The 18556-nt window shown below is 38.6% G+C and overlaps 1 protein-coding gene across 5 annotated transcripts in view; it reads right to left on the bottom strand.

Annotated features, from left to right (window-relative positions):
• Positions 1-18556, bottom strand: part of LOC126974634 (cytochrome P450 CYP12A2-like) — a 79803-nt gene that overhangs the window by 13111 nt on the left and 48136 nt on the right. For 2 of the 5 annotated variants that reach the window (XM_050822152.1, XM_050822147.1), the window contains exons 1-3: positions 8354-8522; positions 2479-2606; positions 1185-1333 (exon numbers count right to left, since the gene is read on the bottom strand). The exons of 2 other annotated variants lie outside the window; for them this stretch is intronic. In XM_050822152.1, the coding sequence (XP_050678109.1) occupies positions 1185-1333; positions 2479-2606; positions 8354-8409 (333 nt within the window). In that variant the 5' untranslated portion in view covers positions 8410-8522. Of the gene's footprint in view, positions 1-1184; positions 1334-2478; positions 2607-8353; positions 8523-18556 lie in introns of those variants that run through there. One more of the 5 variants, XM_050822148.1, reaches the window with a different exon arrangement.

Below are 18556 nucleotides of genomic sequence, written 5' to 3' on the forward strand. Positions count from 1 at the left end.
GATCGGTTTCTGCGTTACCACTATGGGACCTGTAGACACACGCATAGATGCGGACGCGGTCCTCTAAATCTACGCGGAGCCAGAAAGTGGATAGATCCCTACCCTCAAAATTGCCGAGACGGCGACAGCAGATATCCTCCCTAACGTACACACATACCCCGGCATGAGGCAAAAAATTGTGCTCAATTTTGTACCCGGGGTACGTTAAATATGACGTATCGCTTGGTCGAGATATCTGCGTCTCTGTAAGGAAACACAAGGCCGGCTGCGCCGTCTCAAGGTGTTAAAAATTAGGTGTTAAAAGGTTGTTTTCCTAATGGATACCGCTATTTGCTATGTGAAAGATCCTCAAATGCTGTATACAACATCGTATCAGGTGACGAATCCTGGATATATGCGTACGAACCCGAAACAAAAAACCAGTCACGAGTTTGGGTGTTCGAAAATGAGTTAAAGCCAACAAAAAATGTAGGTTCAAGGAGTGTTGCAAAAAAATGGTGGCCACGTTTGTCTCCAAAACCGGCCATGTTGCGACTATTCCTCTTAAGGGACAAAGAACGGTTAATACATAATGGTATGCTAGCATTTGTTAGCCACAGGTCGTTTGGCAAACTCCTTGAACTCAGTAAAGAGAACTGCAACCGCCGCATCATCCTCCATCACGACAATGCGAGTTCTTACACCGCGCACAGAACAAAAGAGTTTTTAGAGCAAGAAAACATAGAATTATTAGACCATCCGCCGTACAGCCCCGACCTAAGCCCCAATGATTTCTATACTTTCCCTAAAATAAAGAATAAATTGCGTGGTCAGAGATTTTCATCACCTGAAGAAGCTGTGGACGCCTACAAAACGGCCATTTTGGAGACCCCAACTTCCGAATGGAATAGTTGCTTCAATGATTGGTTCCATCGTATGGAAAAATGTGTCAAATTTCGTGGAGAATACTTCGAAAAGCAATAAATATATTTTTAAATAGTAATGTTGTGTCACTTCCTTGATTCCCGAAATTTTCAGTGTAGCCCTCGTATAAGAACAAAAGTTGAATTTGTCTTTATGAATGGAAATAATGATAGAGAAAAAATATTAAGCGTTATAATTTTTTATAAGATGGAACAATAACTCTAAATATAATGTTTGTATCTACAAGTATCTGTGTCAAATGCTTATTACAAATCACTTACGTATTCCACCATGTCTGCGTCGTATATATATACCATTCTTGGTAAGCCGAAAAATCCACCAATCCTTACAATAGGCCCGTATTTATTATAGAGTACGTCATTCATTGTCATTTCTGTAGGTTTATACAAGTCACCTGGGACAAAACGATCTACATTTTTATTACAATTATTAAGGGCTACAATTTTTTAATATGTAATACTCGTATAACTTATTGAGAATTTGTCATGGAATTTTAGAGCTTAATATACTATAGCGCTCTTCTGGATGTCTTAAATCGAGAGGGAATTGAAATTGAAATGAACTTTTTGTTCATCAAATAGTTAATACTCACAGATCCTTAAGTTTTTTATCACATAAACAGTTAGAAAAGAAAGAAAGAAAGAAAAAATATATTTATTTGGTTCAAAAACATATTTACAAACACAAAAATAATAATAATACACATAGACATAAACTTTGAACCAAAAGGTCATCTGCTCAGCTTTATGTTGTGAAACTAGCCACAACGCTGGTATTCTGCAGACGCCTATGGGAAAGTTGCTACGCAAGTAAACATAACAATATTACAAAAAAAAATTATGAACAAAAATAAAATTGTGCACAAAAATTTAGTTGAGAGCCAATATTCATGGTTTAAAAATAAAATTAAGTATACATAAATTAAACAAGACGTGTTACCCAACAATGTAAATTACTGATCACAAAGAAAAATCTTTTATCTGTTTTTCGTTATCTGTTTGTTATTTAAAATCGTTATCTGTTTTTATGCATTAACATTATTACTAAGTCAATTATTATCTTTGAATTTTATTTATTTAAATGTCTCAATAGATTAGATTACCCGTGATGTATCAGTCTCTAATCAAAATTGTCTAGAATATATCACTATTTAAGGATAAGTATGTTGATTATTAGCAAAGTTATAATTGCAAAACAATCATCATCTCTACGGTCACATTTATACTTATTAAATTGAGCAGTCTTGGTGTACGATGTTGCAGGCCCATAGTGTGAGAGCCGCAACTGACAGCTTTTATAAATCCGTTTACAATTTCTGGCTTTTATAGCACGCGGTCTGGGGTTAGTCAGGGATCGACACTGGGCCCTCTTCTGTTTCTCCTTACTAATTATGATCTTTATCTGAACATATCATAGAGCTTTTATTTGGTGCTAGCTAGAAACCGCTATGTGTTTGGAATCCTCACAAAAATGCGATCCGTATCAAAAGGGTTTAAAAAGCATTTCTTATGTAATTGGCTAATAATAAAGATATAAATTTTTAACATTTTTTACCTCCAGGAATGAAATGCAGAATTTGTCCAATAACTGGCAGTGATGAAGGCCCTGGAATGTCCTTCCATTTTTTTAACTCTACATTTTTGGGACTGGTAGTTGTTGATAGAAGCGCTTTAAGAGAAAATCTGAAACATCAATAGTAATTTACCAAATACAATTTTAACTAAATAGCATAGCGCTCACCAGTGGGAGGCTCCTTTGCACAGGATGGTAGCTAGATTATGGGTACCACAACGGCGCCTATTTCAAGTGTATCAGGGCGGTTTGTGGAGCCGGCCCCCCAGATTCTTGTCGACCTCTTTTTAAAAAATTTAAATTCTATCGCTGCCATGCCTGTACATTTATGAGATACGCCTAATTGTTCAAAAACATATGTCTGATTTCTATACAAAAAAAAGTCAGAAGGTTTTAATCACAAGGTATCCAAATAGACTCTTAATTCCCTTCTGTAGAACTGCATCTTTTTGTAGAATTTGGTACAGCATGTCTCTGAAAATATATAATAAATTGCGTAATGAATTGAAAGATTTGCCTTTCAAAGTTTTTAAAAGAAGACTGCATCAATAGTTAATAAATAAGTGCTTCTATAGTTTAAATGAATTTTTCAATACAAAATGAATTATAAGGTATTATGAATTCTTGCGAATAAAATTTCATTTCATTTCATTTCTGCCGTGAAGCAGAAATGTGTAAGCATGACTGTGTTTCGGTTTGAAGGGCGCCGTAGCTAGTGAAATTACTGGACAAATGAGACTTAACAATTTATGTCTCAAGGTGACGAGCGCAATGTAGTGCCGCTAGATATTTTGGGTTTTTTCAAGAATCCTAACCGGCACTGCAGTGTAATGGGCAGGGCGTTACAATTATCATCGTCCTGCTCGTCTTGTCCCTTTTCATCAGAATAGTTAAATTTAAAGAAATGCCGTTTATGTTTCCAATATCTATTCATCATCATCAGGCGGAAACGTCCACTGCTGGACAAAGGCCTCCTCCAAAAATTTCCACGACGATCGGTCCTGCGCTACCCTCATCCAAACAATTCCAGCGATCTTAACCAGATCGTCGATCCATCTTGTGGGGAGCCTGCCAACACTGCGTCTTCTGGTAAGTGGTCGCCATTCGAGGACTTTACTGCCCCAAAGGCCATCTGTCCTTCGAACTATGTGCCCTGCCCACTGCCACTTCAGTATCGCAATCGTTTGGACTATGTCGGCTACTTTGGTTCTCCTACGGATCTCCTCATTTCTTATTCGATCTTGCAGAGACTCGCCCTGTACTTTTCCCGGGGCGTAAAAAGAATAGGGGAGTCCCAGGCCCATGGGTGTCGTAAGAGGCGACTAAGGGCTTTTTAGAAGTGGGAGAGTCACGCTGCCGTCTTTTGACGTCAGCACAATCGGGCCAGACTCGTCCGGGTTAATTACCACACTCGCACAGAATACCGGCGTGAAGTAGCGGCCTAGTGCCGCTATGTTTCGCATAGGTTAGTGTCGAGGACCGGTGGCCATTCCCCCCCCCCCCCTTGCACCCGAATATGACAGCGGTACTAAAAAAGATTTTACCCCAGGAGGGTACCGGCTCTACCAGAGTCGGAGAATCCCTCCCTGGGCACTCTAGCCCGGGCTGCCCTTCGTATTCTGGGGAGGGCACAGAACCGCGCATGACCAAGGACAAACGAGGCAGTATCACCACGGCACCCCGCTCCACACTCAACGTGGACTCCAGATTTTTTAAGCGGCAAATCGCCCGTGCCAAGTCAAAACACGTCGTCAAAATCGGCGAGCAGCTTTCCAGTTACCCGACCGGAACACGCAAGTTCTGGTCGTTGTCGAAAGCTGCTCTTGGTAACTTCAGCCAGCCGTCCATGCCGCCGTTGCACATGAGGAATGACACTCTGGCCCATACGGCAAAAGAGAAAGCCGATCTCTTGTGCACTCGTTTCGCCTCCAACTCGACTCTTGACGACAACGGAAAAACACCGCCGACCATCCCGCGGTGTCAGAGCTCTATGCCTGAAGTACAGTTCAGACAGAAAACTGTTAGGCGAGTTCTGTTTTCGTTGGACGTCAGGAAGTCGAGCGGGCCGGATGGTATTTCTCCAATCGTGCTTAGAACGTGTGCCCCTGAGTTGACGCCGGTGCTAACGCGTTTATTCCGTTACTCTTATTCTAAAGGCGTAGTCCCTGACTCATGGAAGTCAGCCCTTGTCCATCCGATCCAAAAATAGGAGATAGTTTGGATCCGGCAAACTACAGGCCTATTGCTGTTACCTTCCTGCTCTCCAAAATCATGGAGAGCATAATTAGCAGTCAGCTCTTGGTATATCTAGAGGGTCACCAGTTGATCAACGACCGACAGTACGGGTTTCGCCATGGTCGGTCGGCAGGTGATCTTCTGGTATACCTAACACATAGATGGGCAACGGCTATTGAAAGCAAGGGGGAAGGCCTGGCAGTTAGCCTGGATATAGCGAAGGCCTTTGATCGTGTATTGCACAAGGCGCTCCTCTCCAAACTTCCATCATTTGGGCTTCCCGAGAGCTTGTGCAAGTGGACCTCCAGCTTCCTCACTGGGCGCAGCATACAGGTCTTTGTCGACGGATATTGCTCGAACCCGAAGCCCGTGAATGCTGGAGTGCCCCAAGGCTGTGTGCTGTCTCCCACGCTGTTTCTTCTGCATATCAATGATATGTTGGACACCTCCAACATTCATTGCTATGCAGACGATAGCACTGGTGATGCCGTATACACTGGCCATGCAGGTCTCTCTCGGGAAATCGTCGACCAATGCCGCGAGAAACTTGTGTCTTCTATCGAGTCCTCTCTTGAGAAGGTCGCGGAATGGGCAAAATTGAACCTTGTCCAATTTAACCCCCACAAGACTCAAGTTTGCGCGTTTACCACAAAAAAAACCCCATTTGTCGTATCACCGCTGTTCGAGAACACTTCTCTTAAAGCCGCGCCTAGTATAGTATAGTATCGGAATACTGGGTCTCGAAATCTCGAGCGGTTGCCAATTTCGTGGTCATCTGGAAGGCAAAGCCAAATTGGCTTCAAAGAAACTGGGCGTCATTAATAGAGCACGGCAATACTTCAAGCCGGCCCACATACTAGCGCTCTATAAAGCGCAGGTCCGGCCACACATGGAGTATTGCTGTCATCTCTGGTCTGGCGCACCCCAGTATCAGCTCGATCTATTTGACCGCGTGCAACGCAGAGCAGCTCGAATTGTTGGGGACCCAGTGCTCTGTGAACGGCTGGATCACTTGGCGTTGCGTAGAGACGTCGCTTCATTGTGTGTCTTCTACCGCATTTATCACGGGGAGTGTTCCGAAGAGCTGTTTTACTGATTCCTGCCGCCGAATTCCATTTTCGCACGACACGCCAAAAGTTAGGATATCATCCTCACCATCTGGATGTGTGGCGGTCCTCCACAGTGCGGTTTTCTAGGAGCTTTCTTCCACGTACTACAAAGCTGTGAATTGAGCTTGCGGTGTTTCAGGGACGATACGACATGGGTACCTTCAAAAAAAGCGCGTACACCTTCCTTAAAGGCCGGCAACGCTCCTGTGATTCCTCTGGTGTTGCAAGAGATTGTGGACGGCGGTGATCACTTAACAACAGGTGACCCGTACGCTCGTTTGTCCTCCTATTCCATAAAAAAAAAAGAAACTCCGAGCATAGCCCTCTCCATTGCCCTCTGAGCGACCATGACCTTTCTCATAAGGCCCATAGTTAGCGACCACGTCTGTGTACTGTAAGTCATCACTGGCAACACACACTGGTTGAAAGCATGCCGATCGACCGCCATTATGAGATTTGCCATCATCTGTGATAGATCAGTTTGCGTCGTTATATTTTAAAAACAATACTATAAAATTATTTGTGAATATATGATTATTAACGGACAGATGGCCGATGGGGCAGTAATGTCCTCTACCGCTCTGGCGACCACATACCGGAAGACGCAGTGTTGGTCCACACAATGGACCAACGATCTGGACAAGGTTAAGATCGCCGAAGTACGTTGGATGAGGGCAGCACAGGATCGTGGAAATCTTGATCGTGGAAGGCTGATGATGATGATAGAAACATTATTAGCAAATTATGTAAATGTACAATGAAAATAATGTTATGTACTTCTTTTGTAACATTTGTGTTAACTTGTCATTGGCTTCTAGTTATAAAATGTTTATATCAATCAACAATAATTATGAAAAATACCGAAACTATAAAGAATAGATAGACTAAGAAAGTTTGTTAAACTACACTGGCTTTCAAAAGTAAATATCACACTTTTAAAATTGGCATAACGTTTTAAGTTCACAAGATATACTTTCGAAATAAAAAGGACTCCAAAGAGAATTTAATTTTGTACATAAAAACTTTATAGTCGGTAACCTTCTTTTTAGAATTGGCTGTAAAAAAACTTCAAAAACAAAACCATTCCTTTTCCAAAGTGCACGTTTCCGAATTTCAATTTTACCATTCACATTTTTCTTTCTGTTTTAAATTTTTTTCAAGATCGATGGGTCTTGTTTTAAAAATTTATGCTAAAAAGCAGATAACATTTATTTATCATGCCTCTTTCAGTTGAAGAATGTGCTAGGATCATGGCTTTTCTGGAACTAGGCATCAGTATGCGTCGCACTGCAAGAATGGTGGGTGTGACGGTACGAACAGTCCAGAAGGTAAAGCGAAGGTACGAAGAGACTGGACACCATCTGAGGAGACCTTGTAATGGCAGACCCAGGTGTACCAGTGCCCGAGAAGATCGTTATATTAGTTCCACTGTGTTAAGAAATGCAGTTGAAGTCCAGCAACAGCTACTTCAGACCCGGAGGGATTACATTAGTGACAGTACAGTGAGAAGAAGACTTGCTGAAGCAAATTCGAAACCCCGAAGACCAGCGAGTGGCCCAAAACTCGAGAGACAGCATCGAGTAGCGAGACTGCGATACGCCCGTGAACACATGCAGTGGGATGAAGAAGAATGGTCAAGAATTTTGTTTGCAGATGAGTCTCGATTCTCCCTTTACACTTTTGATGGAAGGCGAAGTGTTTACAGGCGACCTGGTGAGCGATACCTTCAAGCCTGCATCTCAGAAAGAGTCCAATATGGTGGAGGCAGTGTACATGTATGGGCTGGCATATCTTCAGAAGGTCGCACAGAACTAGTGGCCATAGAAAATGGCACCCTCACTGGGCAAAGTTATGCTCAAGAGATTCTCAATGAGTATGCAGAGCCGTATTTAGCAAATATGGGTGATGGATCGATGCTGATGCATGATAATGCCCGGCCACACACGGCTCACATCGTACAAGAGTATATTCAGGAGGTCGGTATCAGCGTGATGGCTTGGCCATCAAGAAGTCCTGATCTCAACCCGATTGAACACGCCTGGGATGAGCTTGGGAGGCTAGTCAGAAATCGCAGACCACCTCCTACTAGCCTCAGGGCACTAAAGCAGGCCCTGATAGAAGAATGGGAGAATATTCCCCAACATCGGCTCCGAAACCTTGTGTTAAGTATGCCAAACCGGCTCGAAGCTGTAATCAGAGCTCGACGAGGCAATACCAGTTATTAAAAATTAAATAACATGTAATACAATTTAGTTGAATTTTTTTACACTAAACTAAAAATGTCTATTTTCATTGTTTTCTCTTTTTTAAGTTAAAAATGTTACTAATGTATAATTTTAGTTTCTAAGAATTAAAGCCTATAAAATTTGCAACAAAACATTTTTAATCTTAAATCTCTACCTTCTATAGTTAAGAAAAAAAAATAATTTGAAAAGTGTGATACTTACTTTTGCAGGCCAGTGTATATAGGTTAGAGATAAACTTGCACTGAAAATATTTAAAATAAAACTTACATTATATTTTGGTCAGTCCTCTGTAGTATCCATGGCAATCGCTTTATAGATTGCATCGCAATGTCTTAGATTATGTAGAATAAAGAAACAATATCACTTGATGGAACTTAACAGAAAATAATATATTCTTACGACTTATCTGCCAAATACGATACAACCGTTACAAACGCATGAGTCAAGTGTTTTGAATTGTGATAATTTAAAATTTAGCAATAAGCATTTTAGAGATCCGCATGTTGTTAATTATTTAATATATTTAGTTTTGTAACTTGAAAATAATTTGGTGGTGAATATTCACATAGAAAAGACGAAGTTATTTAACTTGACTTTAAGTATACATATTAAACAAGGTATATTTTACCCCTCATATTTCCACCCTTACCAGTGGTATTCTAACAAAAACTTAGACAGTAAACTTAATATTACTGTGATTCGGTCTGAAGGGCGCCGTAGCTAGTGAAATTACTGGGCGAATGAGACATAACATCTTACGTCTCAAGGTGACAAGCGCAATTGTAGTGCCGCTCAGAATTTTTGGGTTGCACTGCATTGTAATGGGCAGGGCGTTTCAATTACCATCAGCTGAACGTCCTGCTCGTCTCGTCCCTTATTTTCATTAAAAAAAACTTTTAATGATAATTATATATTGTGTAGTATATATTTAGGATCAAATCAAAATTCACATAAGATTCGGAGATGATAAAGACTCGACAGTACAGCCAATCTTAAAATGAAGTGGGTTGAAAGTTCTGTCGGGTTAAATTTAAAATTTAACATAGTAATGATATTTAGTAAATTGTTAAATATTTGTAATTATTTTGAGGTGTGCCATATTGGTTGAACAAAGAAAATTAACCTGGAGTGAATGATAAATTACAACAATAAAATTTTTAATTCTAATGAGAAAGGGATTTATTAATGATTAAATTTAGGGTGAACGTGCAATGTGATTATTATACGGAACCCGATTAAAGAATAATATATACATGTAAATATGCCGCAAGGTTAAACGAACGAAGCGAAGGCCACTTAAGGACACACAGAAATGACTTAATTTTTTATTTATTAATACATTACTTAGAGACTATATCTTTTGGTAAACAGGCCGAACGTGTTGGTGGTTGAGTGATAATTAATAAATATTATTAAAAGATATCTGAAGAATTTTTTTTGGGAAGCTACTTTGCACAGGATGCCGGGTGAATTATGGCGGCTTTTTCTGCCGTGAAGCAGTAATGTGTAAGCATTACTGTGTTTCGGTCTGAAGGGCGCCGTAGCTAGTGAAATTACTTGGCACATGAGACTTATCATCTTATGTCTCAAGGTGACGAGCGCAGTTGTTGTGCCGCTCAAAACTTTTGGGTTTTTCAAGAATGCTAAGCGGCACTGCGTTGTAATGGGCAGGGCGTATCAATTACCATCAGCTGAACGTCCTGCTCCTCTCGTCGCTTATTTTCATAAAAAAATACATTTTGAAGTATTTGCAGCAGATATGAAACCAACATTTTCTATATCTTCAAGAATTTGCATTATTACTGACATTATCCGTTTAGCCATAATTGTTTAAAATATTTTAGATTATTCATATTACGAATATATTATTTGCAGTAATAATTTTAATAGACCATTTAGACAGCTCGTCTTTATGGCCACTCCGAAACATCTTGTTATTTAGATCTGACACATTTGGGATCAGAACACAAAAATAATTCTATAAATTAATTGATTTACGATATCGCAACTTATGTAGCATTGCTCAAGTGTTGGTTAGTTTAGTAGTTCTTAAATTGTCAATAGATTATTTTAACTATAGTATTTGAGTTTTTATAACTAAAATAAAACAACTACACTCCATTGTAAAAAATATTTTTTACTTATTTAAATATGATTTGTGTGTTCATTTAACAAAGTAACTGTTAAGATAGCATGTTAATTGCATATATACTGTATAGTTTATTATTGAAGTAAAACTTCTATAGGCGTGACTTCGGGGTAACTCAGAATATTATTTTCGGCAGAAAAAAGTCAATCGAAACAATTTTTAACCATTAAAATTTTCTGAAAATTTCCAAGTATATATGTTTATTTAAGCCTACTTTTGAAATAAATAATAAATAAATGATCTCAGTGTGACGTTTGCGACATTTGTTATTTTTTCTTCGTCCATTGTACAGGCAAAAGGTTCGAGCCCATACAGCCATATTCGTTAATATTCAATAACAAAGTTATATTAATATGTGTTATATTAATAATTTAATCTTCAATTATTTGTTATTTTTATTCAATTATTTATTAATAGCACGGCATTAATTAAAGTAAGTGTATAATGAATGGTATAAAATAAATCTTCTTGTCTTTCAACTTTTTAAGAATATTTGTTATATACTGGATGTCCTAGATTAGGTGGAACAAACGAGGGCAAACGAAAATAACATATTTTGTTTAAGAGCTTTGAGATATGCAAAAAAAAGTATACATATGTATCTGTTAAATATTCCTAAAGTTAATTATAATTAAGTTTTACTTCAATCGCGCGTAAAGATTACACGCACACACTTTTTTAAATTTAAGCTTATGTTTTATTAACGATACATATAAAGGGTCAACCTAAGATTGCAGAATTCCTATCATTGCAGAATTTGTGGGAGTGATTTTAGCTGATAGGGAAAACCCGGGAAGCAATTAAGGATTTACCCTACTAATTGCCTAACTGTTAATTCTAATCTTCCCTATTCACTACATAAACGGGTTTTATCCAAAGGATTTAGAATCACTAGCCAGTTTTATTTTAATACCTACACAAGATAAAGTCCGTAATCCTTAATTATTTTTAACATCTATGTATTAATTTGTAATTGTGATACAGCTTGATAATATTGTATAATTATTGTAATTAATTGATATCGTTAGACATTTAATCTTAATCGAGTTCTTTATTTATTTAAGTTCAATATGCATATTAGATATGAATTTTCATGTAACTGAAACGAGACTGCTCAAAAATGTATGGACCGCCGCCTAGACTTGCATCAAAGTTCTTCTAAGGCCGTTCCTAATATACTATCTACATAAAGAGATAAATTACTACCTTTTACTGTGAGTAATTAACTTCTTTTTTATGGAATAGGAGGACAAACGAGGGTACGGGTGATGAAGTGATCACCGCCGCCCACATATTCTTGCAACACCAGAGGAATCACAAGAGCGTTGCCGGCCTTTAAGGAACGTGTACGCGCTTTTTTTGAAGTTAGCCATGTCGTATCGTCCCAGAAACACCGCACAAGGAAGCTCATTCCACAGCTTTATAGTACGTGGAAGAAAGCTCCTTGAAAACCGCACTGTGGAGGACCACCACACATCCAGATGGTGGGGATGATATCCTAAATTGTGGCGTGTCGTGCGAAGGTGGAATTCGGCGGCAGGAATCAGGTTGAACAGCTCTTCGGAACACTCCCCGTGATAAATGCGGTAGAAGACATACAACGAAGCGACGTCTCTACGCAACGCCAAGTGATCTAGCCGTTCACATAGCACTGGGTCCCCGACAATTCGAGCTGCTCTGCGATGCACGCGGTCAAATGGATCGAGCTGATACTGGGGTGCGCCAGACCAGAGATGACAGCAATACTCCATGTGTGGCCAGACCTGCGCTTTGTAGAGCGCTAGAATCTGGGCCGGCTTGAAGTATTTCCGTGCTCTATTGATGACGCCCAGCTTCTTCGAAGCCAAGTTGGCTTTACCCTCCAGATCGCCACGGAATTGGCAATCACTCGAGATTTCGAGACCCAGTATTCCAATACTAGGCGAGGCTTTTAGGGAAGTGTTGTCGTAGAGAGCAAATCGGGATTTTTTTGTGGTAAACGCGCAGACTTGAGTCTTCTGGGGGTTGAATTGGACAAGGTTCAATTTACCCCATTCCGTGACCTTCTCGAGAAAGGACTCGATAGAAGACACAAGTTTCTCCCGGCACTAGTCGACGTTTTCCCGAGAGGGACTTGCATGGCCCGTGTATACGGCATCACCAGTTCTGTCGTTGGCATAGCAATGTATGTTGGAGGTGTCCAACATATCATTGATATGCAGAAGAAACTGCGAGGGAGATAGCACACAGCCTTGGGGCACTCCAGCGTTCACGGGCTTGGGATTCGAGCTAAAGCCGTCGACAACGACTTGTATACTACGCCCAGTGAGGAAGCTGGAGGTCCACTTGCATAAGCTCTCGGGAAGCCCAAATGATGGAAGTTTTCAGAGGAGCGCCTTGTGCCATACACGACCAAAGCTGTCAATAATCTGAAGCTGGCCCAATATACCCGTTAAGTCATTCATATCGCCTTATATTGGGACCCGTGAATTGTAATTTACATACAAACTTCTATCGCTGGTAAGCTATACGTCGCCCCATTGACAGACAGCGTGTACGGATAAGGTGAGTAACCGTCGATAAGTTTATTGGGACAGAGAAGTCAACGATAGTTACAATTTTTATTTTAAGTAAGAGATAGACTGAATATTGGGAATGGGAATGATACGTAAACATACACTGATTAACCCCCAGTTATTATTTTTGAAGTCAAAACCCGTGTTTTAATGTTATTTGATCAAATGTAACATAACCTCAAAGTCAAAGTTATTTGTATGACGTCCAGTCAATTAATGGTATATGTACCTACAATGATATGTTGACATAACTGAACCTATAAACTACGAAATGCTTTTCATTAAATTAATTTCATTACATTTCGAAAAGAATTCACTGGAGCTACCAAACCAAAGACAGCCTAATACCATATTTACCTACCTACTTAGCAGACTTGCAGATTTAGTAGACTTTCCTTATGTAAATAGAAATAAACTACACTACACTAAACTGTGGAATAAATTACATACTTAGTAAAATAATAATATATTTATTAATTAAAAATTTTACATTTTTATGTGCAACAACATTAATTATGTACATGAATAAGAACGCGTTTCTTATGGCAAAATAATGTTTTGGGTTACACTATTGCACATGTACCTAGTAAGTATTTAATCATTTGGAGATTATATTAATCGTTTTCACACTCGTATATTATATACAGACAGTATTACAAAACCACAAAAATTAATTATAATTAAAACGTCCTATCGTATTCCTAAAGTATGGAAAAAAGTCCTTTCGTAAGTAGACACGTTAAACTGTAAGTAGTTCACCACAAAACAAGGTACGTAATCACTCCTTAAAATACTGTAATATTTACAATTATGAAGTTTGAGGTGAGAGTAAATACGTGATTGACACAACAAACAATAACAAACTGTAATGGCTCTGGCGGCCGGGCGATGGTAGACCTGTAACGGCCGTTTCCAATATTTAGTATATCTCTTAATCGTAACTATCGTTGACTTTTCTGTCACAATAAACTTATCGACGGTAACTCACCTTATCCGTACACGCTGTCTGTCAATGGGACGACGTATAGCTTACCAGCGATAAAAGTTTGTATGGAAATTAGAATTTACTCGTCCCTGAATGACTTACCGGGTATATTGGTAAAGCTTCAGATTATTGACTGAGCTAATTACTTACAGAAGAAGGTAGTAATTTATATCTATCTGTAGATAGTATATTTGGAACGGCCGTAAGTCAGTCATGTCATGTTGCGAGGTAGTAGAGATGGCGGTCTGAAATCGATCGAAGAATCGATTTTTGACCATATATGTTTTTTTTTCATCCTACTAAAAATATAAAATAATAATAAATCTCCGACACTAAGAGTTTCGATCAGATTAGCAACGAGCGGTTAACTTCCTTGCACAGGATGCCAGCTAGATTATGGAGACCACAACACTAATGTGTTTTAGCATTATTGTATTTCGGTCTGAAGGGCGCCGTAGCTATTGAAATTACTGGTCAAATGAGACTTAACACCTTATGTCTCAAGGTGATGAGCGTAATTGTAGTGCTACTCAGAATTTTTGGGTTTTTCAAGAATCCTGAGCGGCACTGCATTGAAATGGGCAAGCCGTATCAATTACCATCAGCTGAACATCCTGTTCGTCTCATCCATTACTGTCATAAATAAAAATTCGATATTATAATATTTTAATTTGATAGTCATTTATGTGGGATAAGGGCTTATAAGGAAAAAAATTAAGATTATTGGTTAGTTTCGATCACCTAAAAAAGACTTTTACGAGACTGGTTCCAGAGTATCTGATCTCGCCAAAATCGATTCAAATACAAAAACATCGGTTCGAATCAATAAATGTCAATAGTTCCAAAATTATAATCATTTGCTAAGAAATTGATGGCTCAAAAAAATTGATGGCTTTATTTCCGTCACCGCCAATTCTAGGAAAATCTATTGTAGACAGTGACAGGTGGACAGAGTGAAGACGTCTATAAAACGCGACGTCTCTTTAGCATAAACACATTTCCAGTTAACACTTAAAAGAGGTTAGGACGTTACTCTGCTCGATTACTGATCGAATATTAGTCATTGTTTCATGTGAAATATATTCTAAGAAGCTTAACAAATTGATCTGTTTAAATTAAAAGTTATTTATTTAGATGTTAGCTTGTTTGTGAATTTTTAGTTGGTGGTATTAAAATTTGTCAATTGTTATAAAAAAAACCCCCATTTGATCTCATTTCCTAGACTATATAATGTTTTATTTTATTTTAAAATGAATCCCCTGTTCAAATCATTGATTCCGATGGCCAGATGATGGCAAAAATTAAGCAAAATCTAATATATACAATTCTCGTGTCACGGTGTGGGGGACCGAACTCCTCCGAAACGGCTTGACCGATCCTCATGAAATTTTGAGTACATATTGGGTAGGTCTGAGAATCGGACAACATCTATTTTTCATCCCCCTAAATGTTAAGGGTGGTACACACGTATTTTTTTTTTTTTTTTTTTTGATTTTTTTAATTATTTTATTATGAGTCAGCATTAAAAAATACATACAACTTCAAATTTTCACCCATCTATGATCAACAGTTACTTTTGTATCGCGATTTTAATATCGGCAATACAACGTTTGCTGGGTCAGCTATTACGTGACACGTTGTTTGTCCGCGATGGGCTTCTAAACGAATGAAGGGATTTAAATGGGGATTACTTCATGGAGTGCAGTTAAGTCCAACTTGAGGGATAGGATACTTTTTTTTTCGATTTGGGACCCATAATTATTTTTCTTTCCAATGTTTGTTTGGTATGGACATATTTTCTGTGAGAGAATTTACTGACGCACGGTTTGATAGTTCTGCTGTGACACAATTTCATTATAACAACAAGGAGCATACGTTAAGAAAAAAACTTGATGTTATGAAAAATTATTGACAAACTCATAGAAAACAATATTTTGTTTATTACTATGTATAGAACAACGTCTGTAGGGTCAGCCACTATTATATATAAACTAGGTGTCACGTTGTTTGTCTGCGATGGACTCCTAAACTAATGAAGGGATTTTAATGGGGATTACTTCATGGATTGCAGGTTAGTCCAACTTGGGAGATAGGATGGTTTTTATTTCGATTCGGGAGCCATAATTTTGAACCGTCGCAGGCTGTAAATAATATCAACACTTACTTTGCGAATGTGGGTGAACTTTTGGCGGCTAATATCAAACAGTCTGTTATTTATAAATATATCTCCGAGAATCGTTCTGAATTTGAAATACTGGGCACATCCACGACATCCGCACCTCAATCAATGGCTCTTCACAGCGTGGATAGTGCTGAGCTGGAAAACATCATCCTTAACCTTAAAGAAATTTGTGCAGTTGGATTTGACGGTATATCCCCCGCAATAGTGAAGGCGGCTTGGCACACTCTTATTCCTATTCTCGTTTTCATCTTTAACCTGTCTTTTTCAATAGGAATTTTTCCTGATGTTTTCAAAACTGCAGTTATCCACCCTATCTATAAGTCGGGAAACAAGGACAAAGTCTCTAATTACAGACCCATTTCAGTGTTGAGTACACTCTCAAATATATTCGAAAAAGTAATAAACCATAGACTCACCAAATACCTAAATAAATTTCAGCTTCTTTCTAATAATCAGTATGGATTTAGAAGTGGAAAATCCACCGAAGATGCTGTCCTGGAACTTTCTAATACGGTTATTAACCACTGGGAACATAAATACAAAACACTAGGCATATTTTTAGACTTATCCAATGCCTTCGACACTGTTTCCATTCCCATTCTTCTCTCAATGCTAGAACACCTTGGTATTTGTGGAACGGCCCACAGTCTCTTCAGGAGTTATCTTACAGGTCGTAAACAAATAACAAAGCTTGAAAGTTACCAGAGCAACCAGGAGACTCTCACTTTTGGTGTCCCCCAGGGCAGTGTCTTGGGTCCCCCACTTTTTCTTATATACATGAATGAGCTGTGTCAGTTATCCTTACCCAACTGCAAAATTATAGCTTATGCCGATGACATAGCTCTAATTGTTCATGGTAGGAACTGGACTGATACTTGCCTCAACTCTGAGTATGCCTTGACCACAGTTATGAGGTGGCTGACCAAAATCTCCTTACTCTAAACGTCAATAAAACCAAATTTATCACTTTTTCTAATACAAAATCTATTCAGCCTTCTACACCGATTGAAATTTGTGCGCATACCTGTCCAAACCGACACGGAATCTGTGGTTGTCAACAAGTAGAAAATACTGCTACTATTAAATATCTTGGAGTTACTCTTGATAGCAATCTGAAATGGAAGCAACATATTGATTTAACTGTAGCTCATGTAAGAAAACTAATATATATATTTAAAAAGCTCAGAGCCGCAGCCGATTTCAGCTGTTTAATAACTGTGTACTTTGCGCTTGCCCAGTCTGTTCTGGGGTATTGCCTTACGGTATGGTGTGGTACCGGTAAAACAGCCATGCTAAGGGTCGAGCGTGCGCAGAGAGCAGCCCTGAAAGTGCTAGCAAGGAAACCAATCCGATGTCCGACAACCGATCTGTATACCCTTTGCCAGGTCCTCTCAGTTAGACAGCTATTTATATTTCAAACTGCTCTTCGCAAACACTCCGAAATTACCTTTGACCCTAAATGCTGTACCACACGCCGCTCAAATAGGGTATGTAATATTGATTCACGTAGAACCATAGCTGCAAGTCGCCATTACAAACACATAAGCTCTAAAATTTATAACAAAATCAACAAAAGCTTAAACATCTACTCACTGACCAAGAGGAAATGTAAAGCGAAACTTGACTCCTGGTTAAAAACATTAGATTATGAAAATACAGAAAAACTTTTGGATGTGTAAAATATTCATCACTCCCTCACACACCTAAGAAAACCACACACAGCACAAATGTAACAAACTTCACTTACTATATACGTATCGCTAACACTCACCCACACACTTCACCCAAAACTAAACACATAATGTAATAATAATGGTGTATATATTTCAAATCACATGTCCTGTACTACTTTTTAATGTCTTTTATTAATTACCGTACTCTGTTTACTATTTAGATCTTTGTGCATGGAACATCATTCCTTATTGTATTCGGAGAAGGGCGTTGTTAGCTGTGCTGCAGTTTATACTTTTGCAGCTATCATCGTTTTACTTGTTTGTATTATCTTTGTTAAATTGTTCCAAATAAAAGTTTTATTTATTATTTATTTATTTATAATTATTTTTATTTCCAGTATTTGTTTTGTATAGACATATTTTCTATGAGATAATTTATTGACCCACGGTTTTTAAAACAATTGCATTATAACAACTGGGAGCATATTTTACTAAATAATTCTTGATGTTATTTTTTTTATTATATACAGAACAACGTCTGTCGGGTCAGCTTGTATTACTATATTAATTTCATTGTGGCGCATGAGACCTAGGCGTCAAATGTGCATTCTCCTTTTTGCCAATTGACAACTATTCTTTGACAAAACTTAAAGGTAAATCGTTTTATGGCCTTTTCCAATATACTATCTACAGATAGAGTTAAATTACTACCTTCTACTGTAATTAGCTATCAATAATCTGAAGCTGTCCCAATATACCCGATCAGTCATTCTTATCGCCTTATATTGGGACGCGTGAATTGAAATTTCTATACAAACTTCTATCGATAGAAAGCTATACGTCGTCCCATTGACGGACAGCGTGTACGGATAAGTTTATTGGGACAGAAAATTCAACGATAGTTACGATCTTCTCAAGTAAGAGAT

Source organism: Leptidea sinapis, chromosome 33 (assembly GCF_905404315.1).
Source record: "Leptidea sinapis chromosome 33, ilLepSina1.1, whole genome shotgun sequence".
Taxonomy (NCBI): domain Eukaryota; kingdom Metazoa; phylum Arthropoda; class Insecta; order Lepidoptera; family Pieridae; genus Leptidea; species Leptidea sinapis.